The sequence below is a fragment of the Typopeltis vanoorti genome, chromosome 2, assembly GCF_054136105.1.
Source record: "Typopeltis vanoorti isolate ZY-2024b chromosome 2, IOZ_Tvanoo_1.0, whole genome shotgun sequence".
In the NCBI taxonomy this organism is placed as follows: Eukaryota; Metazoa; Arthropoda; class Arachnida; order Uropygi; family Thelyphonidae; genus Typopeltis; species Typopeltis vanoorti.
Window position 1 is genome coordinate 88,069,030 of NC_143550.1, and position 20,854 is coordinate 88,089,883.

The following is a 20,854-nucleotide window of genomic DNA, read 5'->3' on the forward strand; positions in this document are numbered from 1 at the left end:
CCAGCTCTCAGATCATCCATAAGTTAAAATCGTGCCTAAGTAGCTGAAATGTTTTACTTGTTCTCATAGGTTCTCCATTCACCATGCAGTTGATATTTTTAATGTTTCTACCTATTTTCATTGTCTTTTTAATGCTGACCTTCATATTATATCTACTACAACGGTTATTCAATTTAGTCAGGGAATCTTGCAGACTTGTACTGGATTTATTTACAAGTATAACATCTCTGCATAAAGCAAAGAGCTAAGATCGAAGTTTGATAGGTTTAATACCACTTTCCTTCATAAATGTGATCCATATAGATAATGAATAACAGAGGGGATGTGCACATTTTCATGCTTGCCTAACACCAGATTAACATTAAACCACCTTCCTCTACTTCTTCAATTCGAACTGCTGACTTACAACTCAAATAAAGACTAAGTACTGCTTGATATAATGCCCCATTAACACCATATAACCGTAGAGGTTTGAATAGCTTTCCTCGTGGCGCCTTGTCATATGCTTTTCCAGATCTACAAAATTTAAATACAGATCTTTGTTATATTCCCATGATTTATCAACTCTCATAATGTGAAAATCTGATCCTGATAGCCTCTATTCCGCCTCAATCCAGCTTGTTCTTCACTATGCTTCTCTTCCACAATCCTTCTCACCGTTTCTCAAGTATACTTGCATATATCTTAACAGGAACACTCTGTGATAAAATACCTCTGTAATTCTCACATTGTTTTATTTCCCTTTTTATATATGGGTACTATGAGAGCTCTACTCCAATCATCTGGAATTTGTCCCTCTGTCGAGGCCTTCTTAACTATGCAGTGCAGCCACTGTAAGACTTTTACACCTCCATACTTGAGCATTTCTGGTCAAATATCATCTACTCCTGCTGCCTTTCCACATTTCAGGCTTTTTCTACTTCAAGTATGGATATGTATTCTTGACTGCATGACTGGTCAGTGTTTTTTTATCACTGTGCTGTCATCACTGCTTGTTTCATTTAGCAGTTTTTCAAAGTAATTACTCCATACTTCAAGGATATCTTTTTCTCATGATTTCATGTCACCTTTATCATCTCTAATTCCTTTTACAGCACTCTTTCCTCATATCTTGCTACCTTCTTGATATTTATTTTCTATGACCAAAGTCCTCCCATGACTTTTGTTTAGCTAGTTTTACACAGTGTTTAGCTTTCTTACATTTGTCTCTGTATTCTCTAAGAGCACAAGCCGACTTATTTACCAGGAGCTTTTGATATGCTTGCTTCTTTTCCTTCACTGCCTCTTTACAACCTCGCTTTGTAATATCCAGAAAACGGTTGATTGGCCGATTAGAAGTTTATTGGCACAAGGATGGCAGACATCATACTTTGCTAAACTAAAGGTTAAAGTAGTATGTAAGGTAATAATAAAGCAATAAATAGTAATTAATTCATGACATCTCTTACATTCGCTATAGCCACTTTCTCATAGAAGATCAGTTTCTGCTTTGTGTCCCTTCTACTGATATTTCTATGGCCACTGTTCAGGAGAACCAGCATTCATTATGACTCCCATTTCTGCTAGATCTACAGGAACTTGAGCAATAGCTGCTCAACATCCCTTACAGTCGAACTGCATACTCAGTGTCTACTCTTAGTCATGTTTCATTCTAATCACCCGAATTCTGTGGAACAGCTCCTATAAAGCATTTCCAAAGGCTACAACCTCCAGTAGTTTTAAGAATAACATAAACAGATTACTCTGATCCTGATCCCAGTCCATAAATGCATTTTTATTTGTATTTATTTATACAATAAATAGGCCATTTTGCCTCATGTGTGTGAGTAATATAGACATTAAAAAAATTTATACAAAAAGTAAAATTTAAAAAATTAATTAAGCAAAACACCACACATAAAAAGAATTTATAATCAAATGTGTTTGTATAAATTAATCCTTTTTAAAAAAAGTGAAAAGAAGTTCAAGCAATTTGGGTGTCTTAAGATATGCCTGAGTGTATATGGTCAGCCAAAATAGTAAAAAATTCATTCCTTTCTAGAGTGAAGTGCTGGATTCCACTAAAACATGACAAAGGGTGAGATACATGCTAGATGGTTGAACTAAGAGGAGCCTAGAAAGGACAAATTATTATTAAGAGAAACCTCCCTGGAGTTAGGGACTCATCGAGAGAGGTCATATACTACATGCACCAGCTATCACACTTGTTCCTGAATTCATTCACACTGTTTGCACACACAAATTCCAATAGCAATCCATTCCAATCACACACACACACACCATTCTATGAAAAAACATCTGGATCCCATCCCACTTTCTTAGTGGCATTCATTCTCAGCTTCCATAAAATCAAAAATTCCATGAAGTGAAATCCTGTACGACCCTTTCAGAAGTTGGTAAGTCTTAATCATATCACCCCCTCATTTTCAATCGGACTTCATAACCAGTATTCCACAATCCTGATATATTTAACACTCTCTTTTGCACTCTATCCACTGTATAAGAATCACAAATATTTTGTAAATGCTTCCTATACACTGTCGCTATTCTTCCCAGCCAACTGATACCATTGTGCTGAACTCAGTATACTCCTCAGTGATGCTGTCAAGGCAATTCAATCTGAGTTGCATCTTCCTAAGAGGAAGTTATAGCCCCATTCCTCCACTTATTGTAATCAATATTCACTCAATCTTTTTTTAAGATAGTTTAATTCAAGGATTAAATTGCAAATTAAGAATATTCATTTAATAAGCCTCCTATGCAAGTAATACGTAGGAGAACTTTGTATCACTCCAAAGATATCAGTGAACAGATGAAATAAGGAAAAAAGATTAAATGTTTCATGCAATTCCAGTTTAACTATACTTGATGGTAATGAGACTTATAATGTAGACACCTGTGGAAATTTTTCTGTAAACAGAGAATTATCTGTTAGCATTTGTATATGCTAGCCTGGTTGGCTGAGTGGTTAGCATATTCGCTCTCAATCAACAGGCTGTAGGTTCAAATTCTGCCATGGGCACTGGATGATAAAATTCATGACATCCATGAATTTTATCATCCAGTGTGAGACCACTGCTCAACTTATTTGAGGCCTGAAGTGGCTTCAAAAAATTCCAAGTTTGGTCTCTAGAGCAGGATTTCTAGACCAATTTTTTTTTTTTTAAACCTTAGTCCATAAAATACAAAATGTACCATAGGTTTGCTAATAACCTTTCACAACAACAAAAAAAAGCATCTCTAACTACAATGTAACATCATATATTATGTAAAAAATGTCAAAATATTTTGGGCAAACCAACCTCAGGACCATCTAACAACCATCTAAAATTGCAGCACTGCCAAAGCAGATTCCAGATTTTGAACAATCAGGTTGATCTGCATCAATTAGGCTGCTCAAGGAACAGAGAGAAGGGTATGCTTGATATTATTACAGGATATAGAGCTGACCACTATAGTCAACTCTATATTCTGTAATAACTCTCTCTTTAAATCCTACAGTATCAATATTTTATGCTATGGGGCATATTTAATATAGACCTTTCTGCTACAAGAAACTATTCCTTAGGTCCCTAGAAGTCTTGTTATATTGAAAGTCAACTGTAACTACTGCATAGTGCAGTATTTACAAAGTAGCCATATATGTGATTTAACAGTCGACTCTCACTATAGCCAATCTAAAGGGACTATAAAATTGTTCATTACAATAAGTGAAGTTATTATAGTGACATCTCGTCTCCTATAGCAATTTCTTTTAGAATAGCAATGTGTTAATGATATTTTAGCGTACATTTTGGTAGATTGTTGCTGTCAGTGAGAGTTGACTTTTCTTCCATGTATCTATTACATTTAGACTGAAATAAAATCAAATACCTCATTGTAACAAAGCAAAACCAGAATAACAGTTTTTCTTTGTAAAGACAGGAAAAAAATTTTGACGCCATCATCACAGTATAGCTAGTAAGATGTAAACATCTGTGTAATCTTTCTCAGATGTAGGTGTGTGTGTGCCCGCATTTAGTTAAGGATGGCAGGAATTTCTTGGCCTTGTTTGTTTACTTTGAGTTCAATAAAAACTAGTGTTACACAAAGCATATCCAACAATGTTATACACATAACTTAAAAATTATGTGCATAACACTGTTGGATGTAACCATCTCAATTGCATTTTCTTTTAAATAGTAAGATCATAGGCCAAATAACAATTCTTATATATGCATAAAATTATACATACCTGAAGAGCCAAGATGGAATTCTTTTACAATGACATCATTTTCAAAATATGGATTTTCATCAAAGTAAAACTTGATCCGGTAACCAGATTTAATATCTTCAAACTCCTCGACTTCAAGCTTGGTTAGAAAATGAAGACATTCCTCTTCTTCTTCATCAAGAATTGCTGATATCTGTGGATGGTTTACAAACTAGCCAAGTTGTCAAGGAAAAAAACAACTAGGAACTCTGATAAAATTAATTTTCATTAAATGTGCTCAATTATTTTAGCATATATATATATATAAATATTATCAGTACATGCCACCTCCATGAAGTTCCACGAATCATCGCAGGAGACCACCCTATACATGATCAATCACTTGCACTATACAATATGCCATCTACACTACGGTATAATACTAAATAGACAGTATTTGTGTTGTCTGGTTATTTTGATTGTTCTGAGAGATGAAAAAACTATTTCCCTGACATTAGCTAAATCCTTCAACAGAAAAAGCCCATATAAAGATTGTTCACATGGCATAAATCAAGTTCCAGTCACTTCAGACAGAAGAGTACATGGCCCATTGTTCTTCCAAACTATGCTATGAAGGCACAGTTAAAAGAACAATGTATAATAGATATATCCTAGAAGTTCTTTCTGGATTATGAATAAGAAGAATAAGTCACATAGCACATTTTTTACTACATAATTACATAATGGGGAATATCTACTGATACTACCTGTTGTGCTCTTCTTAATTCAGTAACTGCTAGAATGCATGTTTGGTTTCTTTCATGTGCAGAACCATCATCTCCGTGTGAGGTAATAAAGTCAATGATATGCATTAGCAAGCACACATTTTAAAGTATATCTATTTAATATGAAGAGAACCTTGAATTTACTTTGAAGCCAAGTATGACAATTGGGAAATTACTGGTGTCTACCGAATGAAGATGCCAGATAAAAAATTCTTTCTTCAAGTAACAATAAATGCATCAAAAGTACGAGAACCTACGTGTTTTTGAGGATGGATTTACCAAATTTCATCAGACATACAATGGGGTTCACAAAGTGAATATGTAACATTATTATAATGATATAACAATGCTGTATTATTACCTTTCTTTCTTATCAGAATATGATGGAGTTGCACATATCTTACTAGTCAGATCTTAGTTAGCTCAGATGTAGTCTACTGTGATCATCTAATATATCATAGATGTGTTTAATTCCAGATATGGTCATTTTAATGCTTTTGCTAATGCACTGGATAAGTTTAATACTGTATAATTACCACTTTTGAAGTAAATAAGTTAACTACTTATATATTAGCATGTTTATCAGTCTGTGGAGGAAAAAACAAGTATGCACTTTATAAAAGTAATACAAAACTATTTATCCTTTTTATTATTTAATATTATTTTTAGCTTCTAACACTTATGTTTTCAATAAATTTTATGGAAAAATTCAAACAATTTCTTCTATGGCAAATGTTGAAAATATAAGTATCTCAATACAAGAAAACCATTAGGTCTGCACATAAAACTATATTAGTGCATTTCTGAATTCGATTAGATCTGAGACATCAGGTTGACAGAGCCAGCAGTGTAACATGGTGTAATTCAGAAAAAAAAAAAAATCTAAAAATATTTTTTTTTTTGTTAGAATCAATATAAACAAGCATTTGGAGAAAATAAACACTACCTTCTCAACTTCCAAGTTTTTGCTTAGTTTCTGCCATGAGCACATTGATACTGGACAGTGTCTGCACATGCCAACACACTGCCTGTGCGATCATGTTAGAGGTTTAATGGAGTATTGACATCACTAGGAAAGGATTAAAAACTAATTTTAATCCTTTCCTAGAGCTGCAATACTCCATTACACCTCCAACATGATGTGGGAGGGAGCATTTTCAAGCAGCTCATATAGCACGACAGTTGCAACTTTTTCAGTAAATTTTATTTGTAAACTGTTTTAATGATATTAAAAAAACTCAAATATAATTTGAACTAATTTCAAGTTATAGGCATATCTTGGTTGGTCATACGACACATTAAGTTCCACACCACCATCAGTTGGGGGAGTTGTGATTCACCAGTGAATCACAACTCCCCCAACTCGAAGATTCACATAATGGTTTAACAACATTTATTTTAAATAGTCAGCCATACATGTGCATAAATGACAAAGTACACTAGTGGTCAAAATTGTGGAAACCTTTTGGAAAAAGTGTATTTTTGAGGTTTGATGGCTCATAACACCACTTGTTTTTGGTGTAATACCATAAAATTTATATCAGTGGAAAGATAATTTGTCAAGAATGTAATGCAACAAAGTTTGTTCAATTATCTGTATTCTATGAAAAGTTATAGCCAAATAACCAGAAAAAAGAAGCTCAACTTGCTTAGGTTGATGTGAAGTAGCTTTCCTTCATTTGAATGTAGCCAATGAGCATGAGTGTTTAGAGATTCAGCTATTGATGTCATGTACTGGAGCTGAGAGGAGGATATTTGTCAGTGTGTTATGTGATTGCTATCAAGTTGGTTGGTTTTTTGTGTTCTTTCATTTAGTGAGCTTGTAAAACGTAATAAAATTAAAGAAATGGTGCAAAGAGTTGAATGGTCACCCAGAAAGCGATGTAAAATAGTACTATTAAGTGAACAAGGCTACAATTATGAAGAAATTAGAAGAAAAATTGGTGGAAACTTAACCAAAGGTGGCATTTCTAAATTTTTGAAGAGGTATAAAGAGACTCAGTCACTACAAAACCAGACTGGTAAAGGCAGGAAAAGGTGCACAACAGCAAGTGATGATAGAAGAATTGAGAGACTGTGTCTACGTGACAAAAGAAAATCATCTGGGTGTATACAAGATGAAATGGTGTAATGCAATGTGAAGTTGAGCGCAAGGACTGTTCGGCGCAGACTGCAGAAATTTGGTCTAAATGCTAGAATTCCACGAAAAAAGCCATTTTTATCTCTCAAACAAAGGTTGAAAAGATTAAACTGGGCTAAAACCCATGTTAACTGGACAGCAGAACAATGGGACTGTTATTTGGAGTGATGGCATAAAATAAGTAAGGAGAAGATTTGTACTGATTGCATTACACCTATTGCAAAACACCCACTTAGTGTTATGATCTGGGATTGTATGACATCAAAAGGTGTGGGCAGAATTTGCGTGATTAATGGGAATATAAATGTCCAAAAATACATGAATGAAATACTTGAGCCCAAACTGAAGCTTTCCGCACATGATCTTTTCTAAGATAATGAAGCATTTATATTTCAACAGGATTCAGCCCCATGTCATGTTGCTGCTGTGTGCAAAAAGTGGTTTCAAGATAATCATATTCCACTGTTGGAATGGCCTGGGAATAGCCCAGACCTTAACCCAATCGAAAATCTATGGAGCCGACTAAAGAAACTTGTTAGTCAGAAGCAACCCTCCAATAAAACACAATTAATAGAAGCAATAATTCAATCTTGGTTTCAGCTGCAGAACTAAAAAACTTGGTTCATTCCATGGGAAGGCATTGTAAGGCCATAATTAAAGCTAAAGGTTACCCAACTAGTATTAACTCACATTGTGAGAATTTTTGTATATCTCATTTTTTCTATGTGTGTCATTTTTCTTCTTTATAACTGCTGTTTCTAATAAAAAAATCCTTCATAAAAGTTATTGCATTACATTCTTGATTAAATGATCTTTCCACTATTATATAATTTTATGGTATTACACCAAAAAAAAGTGGTGTTATGAGTCACCAAACCTCAAAAATACACTTTTTCCAAAAGGTTTCCACAATTTTGGCCACTAGTGTACATGTCAGATATGCAAATAAACATTTAGAATAATTTTTGCAAAGAAAAAGTTATATTCAGAATAGATAAGCATAAGGGAACAAACCAACCAGTTTGGTCAGCAAACAATACCATTAATTTTTTTTTCCCATTTCGACAATAAGATTCCCACAATTACAGATAACTGCAGTTTAACTATTGTAGCACTTTTCACTTCACTCAGAATTGTTTTTAACAACAGTAGTATGAAGTAAGTTTAGCTTGTAGATTACCAGTGTTTGATACATTATCGTCACTAAATTTAATAATTTTAAACTTGGCATGTAATGTTAATTGGCTCATGCATATTCTTCTTTTTGCTAGACCTATTAATAGCACCCTTACTTTAAATTTTTTCTGCCGTTAATAACAACAGTAAAATAATAGTCAAAAGTGCATAATTCACTGCGAAAGATCAAAATAAAGTGTAGCAAGCATTCAGTCATAAATAAATTGACTTTACAAATAATGTGCATCAATGATTCATAGCATGTTGCTTAAATCAGTGAATGAGTGAAATGGCATAAGGTGGGGTGTTACTACAGGCGAGCACGTGTGTGCGTGCGTCTTTATTTGCTTTATATAAATCAGTAATAAGTGACAAAACAGGCATTCATAATGATGCATTCCTCAACAGATTCTATGTTAATATACAAAAAAATTATAAAACAGAATCACATTACATAAATAAAACTGACGATTAAATAGAAACTACTCATGTTTTACCCATCACCTAAAAATTCACGTGTCACAGATGAACACACAAGCACATTTTACTAACCCTTTTCTAAAGGATAGAGCAGTAATTATATTTTGGAAATGGACAAAAATACACACCCGCCACTCCCTTAATCTTCCAATATGCAGTGTGAGTAATACTAACCAAGGGCATGCCAAACATACTGTGGAGAACTAAAAATTCTGCCATCCTTGAGCGTGCAGCAATAAAGCAGTGTGGCAGGCTGGCCACTAGATAGATGTACTCCCATTCTCTTTTTAAGTACACTACTGAGGTGAGTGCTCCTCTTGGTAATTCAGTTCACAATCTCATCCAAGTTGCATCACTTGTGAATAGCCGAGAAGAGGGGGAACACCCTTTTCTCAGCCATTCACAACATGTACTGTGGCATTACAATTCCAAGAAAGAAGTTTGCCGAGATTTTTACTCTCTTCCATGGGCAATTATAATTTCTGTTCTCCAGATCCTTGCTGTACTTTGTTATAAAAGGCTTCCTTTTCCACTCTGTTCAAAATTCTTACCCTATATCCAAGCCATGGTTTTCCAAAATGTGTGCCTGGGGAGCCCCAGAAAGAAAACAGCTTACTGTAAGTAGCTCAAGACAAAAACCCCAGCTTCATTCACAATGCAATGAAGTCCAAAACACTTGCAAATCCAATAGCTGTGCCTACTGGTCTCTTGCAAAATGCTGAAGTGCAGCTTATACCTATCTGTGCTTTCAGCTCTACCATCCAAACAGTGGCCTTGCAATATCTTCTGATTCCTTTAACTGGGATCACTGCATTATATAACTCCTGTATATCCCAGAGAAAGACAATCAGAAGAATTGTGAAAAACCACAACATCTAAAAGGCTTCGATCATGACAGAATAACTCAGTTGTGTTTCAGAGATATGCTCCTGAACCTGTTTATAATTTTCAGGCTTTATCATACTTGCTATGATAAAGCCTGTCCACCCTAAAGCACAGAAGCAAGCTCAAATGATCAACCTATTGCTCTCACCTGAATAATCTCAACTAATCAATCACCTCCAATATAATTTCCACAATTAAGATGACAGCAAATCTCCTCACCCACACCTGGACACATATGTGCCATCTCAATGTTTCGAGAAACCTGTGCTGCTGCACTTGACATCTCCAAGGCATTTTACAGGAATTGGCACAGAGGGCTTCTTAACAATTTGCTATTTTACAGTCCACTTTCCTTCCTTTGTAACTGGATTGTTAGTTTTCAATTAGGTGGTTCCTATGTCAATTGGTGGAACGGCTATTATTTCAACTATCTTCTTGCTCATATAAAAAAGTGACTTGTTCTCACTGACCTCAAACCCTGTTGACGATAGAGCTCTCCTCTCCACTTATACAACAAAAATCTCAAGATCATCTATGATAAGTTCTCTAAATACTGAGATCCACAATATCCCAGTCGTGTTATATTATAAATGAAAGATGCAAAGAAATTATATTTTTTGTTTAATCCTTTATCCAAGTTAAGTAAACAAAGTTTGCATATGAAATATCTTCACAACTGAGCTACTTGTATATAGAGGCTAATAACTTCGCATTGTCTTAGTATCCCATAATGCAACACATTATGGAAAGGGCCACTACCCAGATCAGTTTCGGCCTTTATTGAGGTTCTCATCAGTGGGAGCCAGACCTAGAAAGAATACCAAGATTGAAGTAATGCAAAAGTCATATATTATCCATATACAAGTAGTGAAAAGGTGTATTATCAGCTTATTATTAAATTACTCTGAATATGGATAATATATGACTTCTGCATTACTTCAACCCTTGTATCCCTTCTGGGCTGGGTCTTGCTGATGAGACCTCAATAAAGGTTGAAATCGGTCTGGTTAGTGACTCTTCGCATAATGCGAAGCATTATATACCCACTAAAAAAGACTGTGAGCATTTGCATTTTGGGATAGTAAGGCAATTGATGTGAAGTTATTAGCTTCTATATATAAGTAGCCCAGTCATGAAGATATTTCATGCAAACTGTTTGCTTATACACTACTCAAAACAATTAGGAGATATTTTAGTTTCTGTCGGATAATTATAAATTTCTGCAAATAATTATAACTATTGGGTACTTTATATATGAATAAATATTTCTTACTTATGGATAGGGTGTAATTGATGAGATATTGTTTAAATAATCAATATTTATTACAAATTATGCATTTTAGCATGAAATAATTTTAACAAGAATAGCCAAAAACGCTTTTGTTAATTTTTAATAGGGCATATGGTCTCCATTAACAGCAGTACATCTTGACTGCATGGACCGGATAAGATGACCAAACAGTTCTTGTGAGATATTTCCCCACTCTTCTGTGAGAGCAATTTCGAGCTCTTGAAGCAATCGTGATGCACCAGTCAAGCAGAAACGAGCCTAGCTAAAGCATCCCAGGCATGTTCGATTGGATTACAATCCTGTGAACAGGCAGACCAGTCCATTTGTTCACCTTCTTCCTCAAACCACTCTTGTACCAAATTTGCATGATGTGGATGAGCACTGTCATCCATAAAAACGAATTCTTCGCCAATTGCAGCAGCATATGGACGAACTATAGGTTCCAAAATCTCATCGAGATACCTTTGGGCTGTTAAGGAACCGTTTCTGAATAAAATAGAGATCAGTATGACCACCTATACTTATTCCAGCCCATATCACCAAACTCCCACCTTGATGTTGGGGTATTTCACGAACAAACTATGGATTATTTCTTGTTTCACTTTCACACCATATCAAGATACGTTGGTTATCTGGTTGCAGACTAAACCTGGACTTGTCACTAAAAAGTACACCAGCCCATTCCTCATTTGTCCAATTGCAGTGTTCCTATGCCCAAATTCTTCAGGCGCTTTTTGTGATTTGCAGTAAGTGGAATGCAAGCCATTGGTCTTCAAGCACATAAACCTATGGCATGAAGATGATTTAGAACATTTCCTGCCTCCAGAAAGCGATTCCAAAGTCACGAAATATTCTTTGAGTGACAACTTGCTGCGTTTGTCCAGCTTCTAATCAACCAATGGCTCCAAGCCATGGATTCTGGGATATCATGTTTCTCTGCCATTTTTAACAAAGTTTACAATTGAAGTGATAAATATGCACTGTGGAAGTGAATGCAACAAGCCACGCTTTTATACCCCCCCACACACATACTAATAAAGCTAAGATACATTTCAACAAGTCTTAACATGATGTTGAATGCAGCTGCATGTTCTACATGTTGTATATTAAGCATGTTTAAAAATAAATGTGTTACATTTGTAAATTATTTTTATAACTTCATAATTTACAAGAAAACCAAAAATATCCCCTAATTGTTTTGAGCAGTATACTTGGATAAAGGATTAAATTACTTGGATAAAAGATGTCAAGAATATAATTTCTTGACATTTTTAATTTCCGAAAACAAAGTTTGTCTTTTTTTTCTTGCAAAAAAACCCCTGAGTTCTCTCCCATTTCCTTTGTTCAACTTATTAATCAAGATCAGATCTCTTCCAGGACTGACTCCATCCTAGCCTTACATGGCATAATCACATCACTTGTAGAGCATCCCCAGCTTCCAAAAACCTGGCATCCTCTTTCACTCACAATATTACTTTTCACCTATGCAGTTACTTACTCTGGGCAAATCCCAAATCAGTCTAAACTTGGAATATGTTCTCTCCTTGGGATGTGGCACCCTAAAATTTCTTTAAAACTTCTGCTGCTCATAAGAGAGCAGTCTGGTTGATTAACTCACTCTCTCTCTCTCTCTCTCTCTCTTCAATCATTGCTTTGCAGACATTGTGTTCCCACACCATGTCTCTTCTACAGATATTTCTATGAGCATTTTTCAGCAGAACTAACATGCATTATGCCATTACAGCAACAGCTGACCAACATCCTTTTATAGATGGAGTAGTGACTCACCAAACCAACACTACTCTCAATATTCACTCTTTCCATCTGCCTCAGTTCTATGGAATGGTTCTTGCCATGAAGTACTTACAGCTCTTTGCTCTTGATCCACTTTCACATATAGCACTTATATGCTATAGGCCTTGCAAGCAAGATTTCTTGCTTGCAAGGCCTATATGTACAATCTTCATCAAGCATTAAAGCAGTGACTTAGTTCTATATAAATAATATTACTAAAAAAAATTTATCACTACTTCTGTTTTTATATATTACAAATGAATACATGGGCTGATATCGATGAAATCGGATGGAAACCTGGTTGTATTAAGGAAAATTACAGAACAATTTACTGGTTTCAGAAAAGAAAATATTAACATCAAATTTAAAACTTCAATAAATAAAAAAATAAATAATAATAATTATTATTACATGACTTCCAGAGTCCAAAGACTCATTGAGGTAGGGCACCTACTGTACAACTCTAGATCCACCAACTACAATGAACCACAAATAAGCTAACGCCATCTACCACCAACCTTTTGGCTGGAGAGCGGATAAGCTAACTACTCACCAGGATGGGCAATAAATATTGTTACTGTCCAACCACAGATGCCAGACCCTGGGTTGGCAACGTGCCAAGAAGAGTCAATTAATGTTGATGGGTGGGGGGAGGAATAAGGCAATGTACGAATTCATTACCAACCAACATGTGAAATGCTTTATAATACGTAAATTTTCCAACTGTTGTACAAGCAAAATAGTTACCACTTTAAAAGTAGAATTTTCATAAAATAAAAGCTAATTTCCTAACATATAATAATAAACACTCATCCCACAAAATGCATTGATTACCCTATTATTGGAATGGATTTGCCTTCTTCTGCCACCATGTGCATTAGTGTTGAGGGGTTTCGCATCAGTGGTTGCACAGTATCTAAATATCTTTACAGACCCAAGACTCACTGCAAGAAGCACACAATGTTTACATCTCTCTTAAACTCATTCACTGACAAAGCACTCACATCTACCACTCAAAAACTCCACTTGTTCACACTTTAAAACTTTCAACAATACCATTACCCAACTTATAAAGTAAACAGTTACTATTTTTTAATTAACTTCTGGATACCTCTTCTTAAAAGGGAAGTTTCCTTAATGATAAAAATTATCAGTCAAGATGTGTTGAAACAATTAGTAGCTTCTGATCATTGACATATCTGTTCAAGTATTAACAATTAATGTTAATACTGGCTTTCTAAATGAATACCAACATACAGGAAGATCATTTTTTTTTTCAATCTAATAAAGTCTGAGTGCACTTCCACATTCATGGCCAACTTCCTACTGTGAATCAATTTTTAATGCATGCTTCTAGTCAAATCATAATATATGTATATACAGGATCAGTACATAAAGTTAAAAAAAAATATATATATATATATATATACACACAAAAATTTTCACAGCGAATCTGAATGGTGGAACATGAATTTCACAATACAGCGTGAGCCTGCTGTCCAGCTTAATGGAGGGCTAATGTGGCTTGGAAAAAGATAAGTTTAGTCTCTAGAGGAGACTTTCTGGATTATGTAAAAAAAAAAAAAAAAAAAAAAAAAAAAAAAAAAAAGGTTCCACTCATGGTATTACTGTACTATAAGCTTACAACTGTTCTTGAGCGAGAGTCACATAAAAAGTCTACAACTTTTCTGTTGTGTAAATGAAGAGGTAGAAAATTTTCAATGCCCAGTGTGGGATTACTACTCTGATTACTGAAGTGTCTTGAAAATAATACAATTCATCTCCGGAGCATGAAAACACTATCACAGCACTAAATGCACAATAAGTTACCTTTCAGAGATGGAATTTATAAAATTATAAACACATCTAAGGTTAAATAAACATCTTGTTCCAGCTCCATCTCTAATCATGTATACCATACTGATTTAATGGAGAAGGGAACGTTTCTCATTTTGACACCCAAATGAACCACTCCCAACTTAACAGGATGTTTTTTTATATTTTAAGGCCAGAGAACAGTATCAGATTTCTTAATATTTTCACTTTGATGATAAACAACAGCTGGATCTAAAAAAAAAAAAAAGAAGTATAAAGACATTCGCTCAAAAGAGCTTGACAGATTACATCTTGCAGATCCCACTATAGGCAAAACTTCTGAAGTACTGATGTTCAAGCAAACTGAGCATGCAGCGTTACCATTGCCTGAATTTAAAAGCCAATGCAACTAAGGTTTACTTTATGGTTTTACAGTTTAATGAAATGAATTAAAGAATTCAATATACTGTTTGTCACAAATACATCAGGGAATACAACATAAAATTCTAATATGCATGCAAACAAAAACAAGTCTGAGATTGGACTGAAAGTCTAAAGAGGGATGTTGTCTGAAGGCTGGTGAGCTACAATGGGTAGTGGATGGGAGGTTTAAAAATTAGTTTCTCATAACCACTTATTGAGGCTGGGCTGAATTTTAAGATCTGCTGCTGATACCAACATAAAATTTTTCATGATATTTAAGTCTGCCATTCATAAACCCTCTATCTGGCTAAGATAAAAAAGATTACATACATTCCACTAATTTCTTCTCCACATCAACAAGTTTCCCAGAATCCAGTTTATTACAGAAAATAAAAATAATAGCATTCTTGCTTTTCTAAACACTTTAATTGCACAGTTCTTTCACCTTCTTACATGGCAAGATACATTCACAAACTATTATTTCACTACCCCCCCCCTCGCCCAACAATATGGTACTATAAAAAGAAATTAGCCATCAACCTCTGTTCTAACCAGGCTTACGTCACTATTGAAGTTAACCATATTCACTACCTTTTTACCTATGGCTACAATTGGAGAATCAACTACTACTCCTTTCCTCCAAATCATGGCACTCTCAATGTACTGACCAATTATGTTCATGCGTGGAGAACACATACACAATAATAATTAACTAAATTAATCTATTAAATTATTACACCAATATTTTCCTTTGGTCAACATGGCATCTTCATGGCCACAATGTACACTAAGTACATTCATGCAGGCACACCAGCAGGAGACAGCAAATACAGACTGAGTAAAAAAGTAGGATACCACAATCCTAACTGGTGGCCTCTATGAGTATAATGTATGGGATCTTACTGAAGGTCTCAAAGAAGAGAGTACCCCATAATTTTGGTAATGTGAGACAGCCAGAATTGTTTTTTGATTTGGCAGTCAAACACCATTATGTGATATTTAAGTTTCTAAATTTTCTTTTTGTATGTAAATGAATTATTATTATGGGCAACTTCAAGGAGCCCTTAGACTCATCGATGGAGGCCCTAAACATCATGTCAAGAACTATTCAGCATTCGCACAGTATCTATCATACTTTGCTTTGAGCTTATTCACAGTCATGGCGCCCAAAACAGACTCTGGCAGCTTCTTCTACTGATTCACCACTTTTCAAGTAAAAAACCTACTTCTAACACCCTTGCTCAGTTTCCATGGATGACTCCTAGTTCTCCCACCACTACACCTGTTCCGAAAAATTTCCTCTGAATTGATCTTGTGAAACTCCTTAGTAATTTGAATGTTTCAATCATATCACCCTTTTCCCACCTATCAACCAGTTCCTGTAACCCACAAATCTTCAACCTGTTCTTGTAAGGTTCATTCCATAGACCAGCTACCATCTTGGTCACTTGCCTCTGGATCCTCTCTACCTCCTCTCCATGACCAAGAAACCCTGATGCCCAGATCTGCACGTAGTAGTCAAGATGGGGTCTTATCAAGGCTCGATAAAGAGGAACAATAACCTACTTGTCTCTGCTCGTCAGTGTTCTTCAGTAACCAAGTGATCTGATTTAGCCACTTTTGCTATGTGTTCGCCCCCCCAACTTTAACTCCCTATCCACTAACAAGTCTCTGGCTTCATCAATTTCCTGAAGTACAATCCCACCAATGTGGTATACTGCAGATAATCTTTTCACTCCAAAATGCATAGTCTTACACTTTGCCACATTAAACTGACATCCATTCTCTTCAACCCAGTCTGCCAATCTATCCAAATCATCCTGCAAAATTTTGACATAATGTGTGTATTCACCATTGCTCTGCCCAACTTTGCATCATTGGCAAATAACTGAACAGTTCCTCCTAAATCCTTTTCTATATCATTAATGAACAAATTAAATAGCAGTGGTCCAAGATGTCTCTGATATCTCTCCATCAACCACCCTCCTATCCATCCCCATGTGCTGCAATTTACTGATTATAATTCCATGTGGTATCCTGTCAAATGCCTCTGCATTTGACAGGATACCACATGGAAAGTCCACTCTGCAAAGGCCAGCAGTATCACTGTAAACCAATTTTCCTTATCCAGTGGTGAGCTATGGAAATTTTAACAAAGGGCCCACATTGTCGAGCAAAAAAAAAAACAATATTTCACACAAAAACTGTTATTAATACAGCTTGTGTGTCCTTAATCAAAAAGTATGAGGGGACAATCAGCCTGAAAAGGCTATCATTTTTAAACAAATATTTCATGATCTAAACATGAAATATTTGCACACAATAATCTGTGTTAATTTATCTTACATAAGAAAAATATTTTTTAACTATCAAAATACAATAAGAATAAAATCTTTTATAATCGCACATATGCAATAGTCCACATTTTTTATAAACAAAAGTTTTTATGACAATCTATAAATAATAAATAAATATTATCTAAACACAATAATATTGAAATAAGTTATATTTCTCTTTCGTTTTTATACTTCACGTGATAATTAATGGTACCAATCAAGGGGCATTATTTTGTAGTCCTATTTATTTATATGTGATTACCAAAAGCGAATTCTTATTTGTAAAATGGTAGTAACAGTAACTATAATATTTTATTTAATAAAATCACTCTGTTAGGATACAGTATGAGTTTGTTGCTTAATATATTTCAAAAAATTATTTTTTTATTATTATTTTTAAATAAAAAAGGCAACAAGAAGAACAAGGGACTCGCAAATCTGAGAAAAATTTAACAAAAGGCTTGGGCGAGCCCATTATAGTTCACCACTGCCCTTATCCAATTCAGCCGTCACTGTATTATAAAATGTGAGCAAGTTACTGAGGCATCATCTACTCTTCACAAAATCATGCTGTCCTTCCACACACACACACAGTACATTTCCATATATACACTATCTGATCAAAAGTATCCGGTCACCTATTCGAAACTGTAAGACTTTCCCTGTGACACACTTCCCAGTAGTGGACATTATTATGGAGTGGGTCACCCTTTGCTTCTATGACTGCTCTAACTCTACCAGGGTGTCGAAACCTCTCTAGACGAATGGCAGTGCATTCTTCCTGAAGAGCTGTAGCCAGAGCAGTTTGTGATGCGAGTCATTGGGATCTGGAACGAAATTGGCATTCTAATTTCCAAAGGTGTTCTATGGGATTCTGGTGAGGGCTCCGGTCAGTCCATTTCTGGAACGTTACTGTCCCCAAACCATGCCTCATAGACCTTGCTTTATGGCAGGTAGCATTGTCAATGATGATACAGACAATAGTCATCACCGAATTGATCTTCTACCGTAAACAGTATGCAATGGGTCAAAACGTCCTTGTACCCTTCCACATTTAGATTTCCATATGGTGTTATGAGAGGGCCAAGTCTATTTCATGAAAAACATCCCCACACTATAATGCCATCTCCTCCAAATTTCACTGTTGGCACTGCACACGCTTGCAGGAATCGTTCTCCAGGCATTTGCCATACACAGATCCTCCCATCGGACTGCCACATGGTAAAGCACAATTCATTACTCCAAATCACGTTTCCAGTAGTGTCGCTCTTTACACTACTGCAGGCTGCACTTAGCGTTCACAGGAGAAATGTTTGGTTTACAGGCAGCTGCCCGACCATGGACCCCCATTCCTCTCAACTCTCGATGCACAGTCACGGTGCTGGCTGGACAGTTAGTAGCACTGGGGAACTCCCGGGTGATTGTTTCACTCGATGTCTGGCGATTTCCATGAACCACCCTTTTCAATGCTCGATGGTCCCTGTCTGTCATTAAACGCATCCTGCCTGACTGTGGTTTTGTCATGGTTGTGCCTTCACAATCACGCAACCAACTGTTGACTTGGGCAAATTGACGGCTGAAATGTCTCTGACAGATTTCTTACTGATGTGGCAACCAATAACTAATGCACGTGAGAAGTCATTGAGCTCCCTTGACCTAGCCATGTGGCTCGCACTTCTTATCACTGAACACACAGCAGCAGTGATATCTCATAATTCGTAAAGTGACATCCAGACATCAGTTTACGAATTACAGAGGGGTATCCGGATACTTTTGATCAGATAGTGTACAAAGAAATAATTACAGACTCTTTGTTATTAACCACATGGGTTATATAGTAATAACCTTTATTTTGATTTTTAAGCTTTAGGTAATTTAATGTATAGTAATAAAAATCTACAGACATGTAACACACAAGAATTTATTAAAATAAAATGGCAAACAGCAAACCATACATTAGCAAAAAATAATACTCCAAAAAAAAAAAAAAAAAAAGCAAAATCTGTTTTTAGTTTAATATAATAAACTGTTTATTCGTTTTAATAAATTTTCAAACGAAAAATTTTTTCAGTTTTATCTTTTAACGCTTATTGCTATTTTTTTAAAAAATACATGCAACATATTAAAAGTTCACATACAGTAAACCACTGTTGGGAATATCAATAAAAGAAGTAGAGCTACAGTAATAAATTTATTATATAAGCTTGAATTGTTGTACACATCCATCGAAAATGATACTATTGTTGAATATTTATCTTTGAAAAACATTTTCAATCATTACGAATTTCCATTATGGAAAATTTTACATTCGTCCAGCTAAATAGTGAAATAGCAGAAAATGAGGATCAGCTGCTGTGTAATGATTCAAAACTTTCCATATCCATTTCTTGAAATCTTGCATTCAGTTTAGTGTTTAAAGATTTCAGACAATTGGTAATTTTATTTTTATATCTGTTCAAACTATTCTGCAACATATTGTATTCATAAAACTATTCAAAGATGGAAAAAATCACCACTCCAAGCTTTTTATTATTATTATTATTATGTAACACCTCTAGGGAGTCCAAAGACTCTACAACTCTCTGTCTCCACCGCTCCATTAATCGTAACTACCTTCACCTACACGAATGCCATCTACCACCAACCACCACCACCACTATTTTCACAGACAAGCACAAACATCCATGCCCATGGTGGGATTCGAACCCGCAGCCTTTTAGCTGGAGAGTGGGTATGCTAACCACTCGGCCAATGTATAAGATTGATATATAAGATCTGAGATATTTTTAAGTTCATCAATTATAAACAATTACATCAATAATTGTCAAGTTACTTGTTTGTAGTTGCTTATTTATGGAACTTAACCTATGTAAAAAATCTTTTAAAAAATAATATTAAGCCATGCACAACCTTGTTTTGTAATTTTACTAAATCTTTATGATTTACGAGGGTCACTTAATTACCACCCACCTGCTGAAATCAAATATATATGATGACATGACATGATATACAGGAAGACCCAAGTCCTATTGGCTTTGGTTGGGTGTTCTTGTCCGCAGCCATCTGCAACTCATGCAGGAAACCCTCATCTGCAGACAGACAGCCCAATGGCCAAGAACACCCAACCAAAGCCAATAGGTGGCATAATTACAGGAATTTAGGTCTTCCTGTATCTCTGCTGTTTATCTTTTTACAAAAGTGTGCCTGTGTGCATATTTAACACCAGTGTATTAATCCCTGAAGAGGCCAATTAACTTTGGCGAAATATAGGAAGTAATAATTAAATATTTTTAGTTATTACCAAGTCTACATTGTTAACCCTTAATTAGTCACACAAGGTCAGAACGTCAGAAAGCACTCCTCCACAACTGATTGAACCGACAGCCAGCATGCAACTGATTCAAAGCAAGGGCAGCAAGAAACTCAGCAACTCAAAATCACAAAAAGCCATCATTGGTTTTGTCAGAAATCAAACTTGAATTGACGGGGGTCAAATAGACCCCATGTGACTAATTAAAGGTTAATTTCCTTAAACAA

The 20,854-nt window shown here is 35.4% G+C and overlaps 1 protein-coding gene across 1 annotated transcript in view; it reads right to left on the reverse strand.

Annotated features, from left to right (window-relative positions):
* The window catches only part of LOC150109232 (protein SET-like), a 104,206-nt gene that overhangs the window by 76,917 nt on the left and 6,435 nt on the right, over positions 1–20,854 (reverse strand). The window contains exon 2 of the mRNA XM_090412296.1: positions 4,235–4,424. Within this exon, the coding sequence (XP_090268422.1) occupies positions 4,235–4,424 (190 nt within the window). The remainder of the gene's footprint in view (positions 1–4,234; positions 4,425–20,854) is intronic.